This window comes from Opisthorchis viverrini (genome assembly GCF_000715545.1).
Source record: "Opisthorchis viverrini unplaced genomic scaffold opera_v5_215, whole genome shotgun sequence".
Lineage (NCBI taxonomy): Eukaryota > Metazoa > Platyhelminthes > Trematoda > Opisthorchiida > Opisthorchiidae > Opisthorchis > Opisthorchis viverrini.
The window spans coordinates 453562-462032 of record NW_008751868.1 but is presented as its reverse complement, the minus strand read 5'-3'; the positions used below and the strand labels follow the sequence as shown (position 1 = coordinate 462032).

At 44.0% G+C, this 8471-nt stretch overlaps 1 protein-coding gene across 1 annotated transcript; it reads right to left on the bottom strand.

Moving 5' to 3' along the window:
* Nucleotides 1–2487: 2487 nt before the first annotated feature.
* T265_08325 (hypothetical protein) lies at nt 2488–2940 on the bottom strand (the record flags this gene model as incomplete). The annotated part of the gene is made up of 1 exon (XM_009174091.1): nt 2488–2940. One exon carries the CDS (start codon nt 2938–2940, stop codon nt 2488–2490), a length of 453 nt encoding a protein of 150 aa, XP_009172355.1.
* Between the last annotated feature and the right edge of the window lie 5531 nt (nt 2941–8471).

Here is an 8471-nt window from a genome sequence, read left to right as displayed (position 1 = left end):
AGTAGGTTCGATGAGTAAACGGAGGAGACGGTCGTGTCAATTGAAATCCAGACAAAAAAGAACCACAATTCAAGCCACAAGAGATATTTCGCAAGAATTGGTTAATTTGACTGATCTAGTCAGACTGTCCTAAGGTTAGGTTCCGGTTTGGGAGACGACAAACTCGACCTTTCAAGAGTTTCAAATTTGGGTGGGTTGACCGGGACTCATCAAGCCATTCGCTCTTATTGGCAACTCTCCCTCAAATCGTAATTCGATTTGCAATACCACATGCGAACCTCCATTTAGTTGTAGTAGCAAGATGAAAAGGAACGTGCTCGCTCCGAATACTTGTTTTCAGTCCTGGTTTTGCTGCATGCTTCATTCAGAGTATACGCGAAATTTAGACCGAATCGAAAGTGGTCTCTTGATCACGTTTTGAAGAGTAACCTTATTGTGCCTCTTTATTTATTCTCCTGAAGAAACAACTCTAGTGATTCAACAGAGTGCTTCTTACTGCATACACACCCTGATGGACCAGGAAAGAATTGCTTTGGTGAAGTTGTTATCTGCTCTGGAACACTCCTACACATTCATCACCAGAGTACCCACTGAACTCATGGATAGGACCAGGTCTCTCAATCTACTCCCATACACCCGTTAGGCTCAGAGGCGCGTTAGATCTTAAAGTTTGTTTGTACGATTAAAAATATTTCTTCCGGCCCGGATAATGATATTCTGTAAAGTGTGCAAATGAATTCCACAAGATTCCCTTCTTGAATATAGCTGGTCCCGTGCTCCCAGCCAATAACTCCAATCAACAGAGATGGCACAGGATCGATCGGTACAAGAGGAAGTGTGGATGAACTAGACAAGATGAGGTCGAATTCTTTAAGCAGACTGGTTAATTGATTCGGTTGGTGAGAAATACCTTAGTACGTCTCACTGTAGATTGAAAGGCCAAATTGTTACACTGAGCATCTACATCAAAATAGATTACGTGCTTAGTGGACCCTTTAACGGGCTTGGTAAACCAGTTCCACATTTGGTTGTTTGTAAAACAGAATCACTCTCTATCAACTGAACGGTATGCTGCGTGCACTTTGCTTAGCGCTTCTCTTAATCCACCAGATTTGATAAGCTATTAGATGAATCTAACCGTAAAGGATAGCGCACGACGGTACAATCACAACAAGGTGACAATATTTTGCATTGGGATCTGAGGGACCGAGATATTTGTGTGAATGTTGATCCTGACGAACACCATTTAACCTTTTCAATGGACAGTGAACGCGCATGGTACACTTGGAAAATGCAAACGCAGGAGTGATTTCCGGGTCAGCTGCAAGAATCCAACACAGACATATAAGCAGCCGCGGTAGTGCTACGATTTAGCATTCCAAACTTCAGTAAACTATCCAGTCTTTGCAGGATGACGTGGCCAACTACTTAGATAGGAAACTTCAATTAAACGAATTTACCAGCAGCGAAGTCTAGGATTCTTCTTCGGGGTATAGCGATTCAAACCAGTCGATAAAACTTTAGGCTCCCTGTCTGGCACGCAAAACAAACTCGTTGTGGCCTGTGCAATGACGAAAGCACGATTGTCTGAATAGTTCCAATTGCTAGAGTTCCTGAAGACGAATTAATCCTTAGTACGAGACGAGTCAGGATGAAGTAGGAAAGAACAAACTGCCCTTGATCATTGTACCGGAACACAGTAAGGATGAAGGCCAGAATTCATTGTGATTACATCAACAAATAAAAAGCACAAAGGCCAGGTACAAAAGGCGGGAGGGAGGTGTTGGTCATTTGGACGAAACAGGGTAGACTAGTGAGTGGGTGTAGGTGGGTGAACCGGTGTTGAGGTAGTAATAAAACCATTGCCTCCAACTAATTACCACCGGTTTAGCGTTGCCAGCATGTCATCGGGTACATGAAGCGCGTTTTTCATAATTCAAGAAAAACGAAAGGCCGCGAGATACGGTCACAATCGGTATGGGAAGAAAATTACGGTTGAGAATGATTTCGCTGACATGCAAAAACCGGGACCATTGAACCAATGGACATGAAAAGAACAGCCACACGGATAAACAAAAGTTGGAGTAAACGGGTCAGAAAAAAGGATTGCATACCAGTGTGTCTGTGTGTGCGTGCTGAATGACCTGAGTAAGTGAGTTGAGCGAATTGAAAAGAGGCACCCACAAAACAAACGTAACAAGTTGGTCCTGATTGAGTGTCATTGTTTCCTAATGAGTAAAGTAAAGAGAGAGAGAGAGAGAGAGGGTAGACAGTCAATAGTTGCTCATATGAATTAAAGATCGCAGGAAAAAAAGAAAATTTCTCCGTCACAAATGGGAAACGGTTTTTGCGTGAATAGGTTTGTGAACACCAGGATGATGCACGCGCTAGAAGGAACTGTAGCGTGCGCACACCGGGTACGAGAACACCCATGTCCCGAGTGAGCAACTGTAATCCCACAAAGTCGCTTATCAGGAGTCGAGTTTCTTAGAAACTGTCGAACAGTTGCTCAAGAATGCTGGTCCCATTCTTCAACCGTTGGACCGAGGAACCATCATTGTCACCAGTTCGCTCGTCAGACAGGCACACACCATTGGCAGTGTTGGATTGTTCGGAAGCGTCGGCCACGCATAGCATTGAAGACAGAATGCGACCATGTAGCTCGTAAAGGGATGATTGAGTTAGCAATGAGCCGCCGATAAGGTGAGTGCAAAACAAATTGGCCATTTGATATGGGCACACGCCACTAAGTGTTTTCAATCCAGAGAAGAGGCATGCTAAGTCAAAGCAGTCTGCATTAACTGGGGCTGCAGAGGTGAACGAAGCAGGAGAGTCCCTAGATGATCCGTTTGAGGCCGCGGACTTCGTTACAGGGGCTTCGGATGTTGGGTTGACCGACCTGAAGGTGCGTATTACATTGAGTCCAAGGGTTGGTAGCATGGATGGATCTTGGGCTGTGCCAGAAGATGGAGGAAAAGAGAGTAGATGCAGACCGAGTACGCCAGTAGGTTATGCATAGACGTGATAGGAAATACGGTGAATAAAACGAGAAATAATTTGAAGACGGAATCAAGGACAACCTGACCGCCTGTTTTTTGTGATGGATATCTCAAGCATAAAAAGGTGACCTCGGTATTGATTCAGATTCTGAGCTATTGTTTCTGTTCATCGGGCGAACAGTTGTTTTATCCAGATCGCACTGCCAAAAGCGGCCAACGTTGAATCGTTTCACAGCCACTCGTTCATTAATGTGTTACCCACCTCGTTCGACCTTTCAATGTGAGCCAATGGTGAATAGTGTGTGTAGTACACCAGTTTACCGAAACAAAGTCCATTTTCGACAAACGACCGAAGCAGTTTAGTCAGTAGGTGGTGGCAACTAGGTAAGGGACCAGTCTAACTTCAAGGTCCCATAAACCACAAATATCCACCACCGCTGCAGAAGATAAGACTGGTCCACGATACATATCGCTCAACTGCAACTGCATTTGGCGGAGCCCCACAGAAAGGAGTCTGACTCATCGATGGTGCAAGAATCCATTGTGCATGCAACAAGTATAGCCCTAACCATAAGGTAGGTGTGCCTACACACTCAATCCGTTACAATCCACTCGAGTAACTCCAGAAACTGTCCCAGTATTGCCGCTCTACTTCTACACACGATTCGATCAACTTCGTGAATCGCAAGCAATCCGACTCCGTCTCGCAGTGTCTCCAGATGTAACCTTCACCTCGGAAGTCGATTGTAGGTAGTCAGCAGAGTAGATACAAATTCCGTTTCTCTTGTGCTGAACGAGAAGGTTGGATCTGCACGTCTTACCGCAAGTAGGGTGAGCATTCACATATCACTTGTTGAATGTAAACAACAATCAGCTGACTGTCAAGACTATCAATAAAGGAATGAATCGTTACCAAGAGAAATATCACGTAATCACTAACCCGGACACAGACGATTCATGAAATTAATCGATAGGTTACTTGATACTCAAAGCATGTCAAAGGGGAACAAATGAGTACTGATAGTTTCACAAACACCAGTTGATGGTCCTTGGGGCTTAAAAACACAGTAATCGGTAAATCCCATCTCGAATGACCGTTGCAGATTGAGTGAGATTGCAATGCCCAGTAGTTGTATCAAGTAGTCTGTACTGAGGGGTCTTGTAACAAGGTGAATTTTGTCATTGAATTAAAACCCTCAATCGATGTCACATCCCCTACGAAAACACTACGTCTTCCGGGGGTGATGCTTACACATGGGGACCACTGTAGTTGGAGGTCCCAGAATGTTGTGCCAGTTAGATCGATCTTCAGGTAATAAGGCCCTGTCAAAGTACGGGGTGCTTGGAGCACACCTCCAAAACTGTTCAAATAAATTCACGAATTCCGGACGTGAATCCAATAGAGTAGGGCTCCGACAGTTCATCGTCTTGTTTTCGTTTCATTTACCACCTAGTGTTGGTGTAAGATGCCCTCGCGTAACCATTACAAATTCGGGATAAAATAATAATAATAATAAATAATAAATAATAAACTAAACGTTCAGATGTGCCAAGCTGTTATACCACGAGAAAATTCACAAGGGCCAAGATACTGCCAGGTTCCCCAAGACTAGACAGGAACAGTCGAGATGCTGAGGATGGGTTCGAACCACGGGACTTTCGTACAGTAAGTTCGTATCTTAACAACTGAGCTATTCGAAGTTCACTAGTTCGGGATACCCCTTTATTGCTTACCGATTATCATCGATGTGCCTCGCCATTTAATGTCACCAGTTGATGTTCCGAGAGTACGAAATTACAGCACCTATTGGGTATGTGATGATTTTGATGTGCAACTTCTGGTGATAGTTGTGCAGCAATCTCACACAGTATTCCAACAAAACCTCCATTGGGTTTTGAAAGCAGTTCCACAATACTCGTCGTTAATTGTGATCAGAAAGTAAACTCAAATAGTTTCGACACTTATCCGTTTCCCATGAAATTCTCCAAAGTAGCAAACACTTGTTATCAGACTGAAACCTGTGTAAACAGGCAATAAAGTAAACGGTCCGGACGTTTTTCATCTATCCGGCTTCTTACTCTAAACGGTCTCATCAAACAGTCACTCTTTTCCAATCGTAACTTCTAAAGTGGCTAGCATGTAGTAGCTAGTAGTAGATGGGGGTTTTGGTGGGCACTTTCCGTGAACGTTACTAACTCAGGTAACAGCGATTTGCGTGGCAATCACACACAGTGAAAATAAAACGCCTTTCGAGGTGCACGGCTAACTTGTGATAAAGCGAGCAAGGCACGATGCTGGTACCGGAATATCCGAGAAACCGGTGTAGAAACTCTGTTTTCTGATTGTCGTTTAGGGCTGCATTTTCGCCTAGGGCACTCTGTCCTGATTCCCGCTGTCGAAGATGTCGGGATGTTGGTGCCACACAACCTATGTAACGCTATACAACAACTTAGCCTATCCCATTCTACGGATATTATGAATAAACTACACACCCTTAGTGTTGTGAACCCTGTTTTCAGGATGATTTGGCGGTACAACTGTTGGTAAGTTATAGAGTCCTTCTGCCCCAACAATAAGACTCGGCAATGAGTGGCCCAGCCATCAGACCTCCACTAGAAGTCACAAAGCCTTTTACGCGGGTCAACCAGGCGAACAGACCCGTCTTAGAAACAACAACCGAACTCCACCAGTCATTAAGTAGTGTAAGACAGTCGACTATCTGTGGCATGCCAGTGGAAACAGTGTCCACAAGTCCGATGTAGTGGCCGGCTGGACCCAAGCCTCGTTTAAACAGCTTGCGTATGTATCCGTCTACGCTGGCTGTCTCGCAGCACTCGTCGGTAGGTGACTATCTGAAACGTACTACTGGTTGTTTCCCCATATTGTTCACATGATGAACGCCGCATTAAGCTGTCTCCCTGCTCATTCCTACAGATCCGGTGAGGTGTTAGTTCTCTATCCGGTAGTAGGCTGCTCATTCAGTATCACACTAGCCAGTTAAGCAACTCAGAGTCAACAGATTATAAAACATCTACCCTCTGAAAGTTCCATCAATCTCCATGAACAGCAAGCTTACGTGAAACGTGCATCTCGTGATATTTAGTCAGTATATACCTAGCGCCAGTTGACAGAGATCTACTTTCATCAAGAACAACGTTGTTCTGAGAAGGTCAGCTACAATGAGGAGTCCACAAATATGAGACGAACGCCACCACATTCAAACATATCGTTCAACCTGTGTTCAAAGTAAGTAGGTCGTGTCTTGTGAAGTAAACACTGGAAATAAGCCAAGGGTGCCCATAAAATGACCGTCATTAATACATTATGTGAGGATAGAAGTGATTCTATACGTATATCACATGCGCTTCATGTGGGCGTGTACAATCTAGACCAAAATCAGGACATGCCCGTTAAAGGGTGAGTCATCACCCGTGGGCGAAATTAGGGTCATCCGGTTCAGTGACCAGCGTGGAAAGTGGGTCGATAGTCTGGCAGGCGGAACATGCAAGCACTGTTTGCTGTGAGGTCACAACATACGTACAAACACCCGACAGGTAGTTTCGACCGTAACTCACAAATAACACAAGTGCGAATTAGTGAAAATCAGACGAGATCTGAGCGCTCAAATTGAGATTTTCTTATAACTGATAAACCGGACCTGACTGTAGTGACAACAGCAGTTTCAGTCGGAGGGGAGAATACTCCTCTAGTGATAAATGCCTTTTTCTGTCGGACCGTTCCGTAACTTCCGACTATGAATCTATAGTTAGATGAAATAAAATGAATCCGTTCCAGACTCCGCATGATAGGCTGTGCCTTCTGTTTTCAGCTTGGAGGCAAGATTTAACAAAGCGGTATTAAACTTCATGATCAGTAGCACAACAGTCATCACCAGTGACAAAGCCCAATTCGCTAGTTCACCAGGCAGGAATCGTGCAAAAAGCAGGATAAACTGTTTATCCACTTAGTGCATGTTTATAAGACTTAACTCACTAACATCTACCTCATAAAGCATGCTGTGGCGTATGGGGTCATGAGTAAGTGGACTAAACATCAAAGAACTTTTAAGGCAAACCACATGCAGATATGCCATTTGAAAGTTCTGACTGTGTCAAAATGTTCGTGCGAACCGACAGGGGCTTTTTGGGCAATCTAATGACATATGTTCCACAAAAGTGATGCCAGTTCGGAAATTAATGATAGGGTTGATCAGAAATTTGGCCGCCGTATACTACAGGTATTTAGAAGCTGTGTTTGAGCGTCAAAGTTTCCGGAACATCGTGTGGATGTGTAGAAACATGGACTGAATGCTTCCGAGGTGTGCTGGGTTGTTTTCAGGAAAAAATACTCTTCTTCGGTAGATCAGCTGGTTACATTCCATGAGTTACCCTGGTTAGATATACTTCTTTTGCCCCTCAGACCACTCTTTGCTAAGTCATATGTCGGGGGGAAACGTTCCAGAGAAAGTCGACCAATGATGAGGTAGCAAAGCACAAAAGGCCTTGCTAGTTAATTCGACCGCTTTGGAAGCTGAGTATTTTCGGATGGAGACCCAAAATTGGATACACCAAGGGTCAGGGACCCCGAAACTCACGATCTTGTCATACGACCAATAGCTGTCCTGCATTCTTCACTCCACGCTTCATCAAACAAACAAAGCAAACTGAAAGCGTCTTATACTTCTTATTCGGAATTATCGCAGCTAGAATCATCGAAAACATGGTAATGGTTTGTGGTTGAACAGCCGAGCCACACAAAAAAATCACTTATCGCACACAAGGATACCTGGTTACACGCAAGGCTAGCAGTGATCGAGTGGACAAGGAACCAAAGTATTCTGGCCACTTTGCTACGGAGCATCATTCCATCTGTATCCGCATCACATTTTTCCAGTTGTTGCACAAAACTTAATGTCAATGTTATCACAATGAACTAATTAGCCTTTTCCCACAAAATTCGGACAACCTACTCAGGCTCGGTTTTGGGAACAATCAGTGACAATAAGAGACGGTTGGCCGCTCAATTTAGAAATCCAAAATTCAAGAAGACATTAACTTCGTCGTTTCAGTGTTGAAGATGAATAGACGGTTCTAGAGAACCGTCTTGAGTGTACAAGGATAGCACACTGACAACCTCTCAATAGAATCCACCTACAGACAAGATATCTGCAAGGCGATGGTACACGAACTTTGCCGTCTAATTGACGTTTGTTTCCACTTATGCACTTTCCTGTGCAGGTTACATATAACTGCATGTGACCAAAATGAGAAACGGTCTGTAACAAACTCTGTTTCGGTTGATCAGTTGAAGCAAAGTGTTCTCTTAATCTCGAGAAGACGATTTCTGTCGCAGAAAAACACTCCCCTCCCGTCAAGGGAATATTTTGCAGAAATTCGCTTAGCTCTAATATGATATTGACAATAATAAAGACACCATCAAATCAAGAATTCAGTTTGACACAAGTAGGAGTC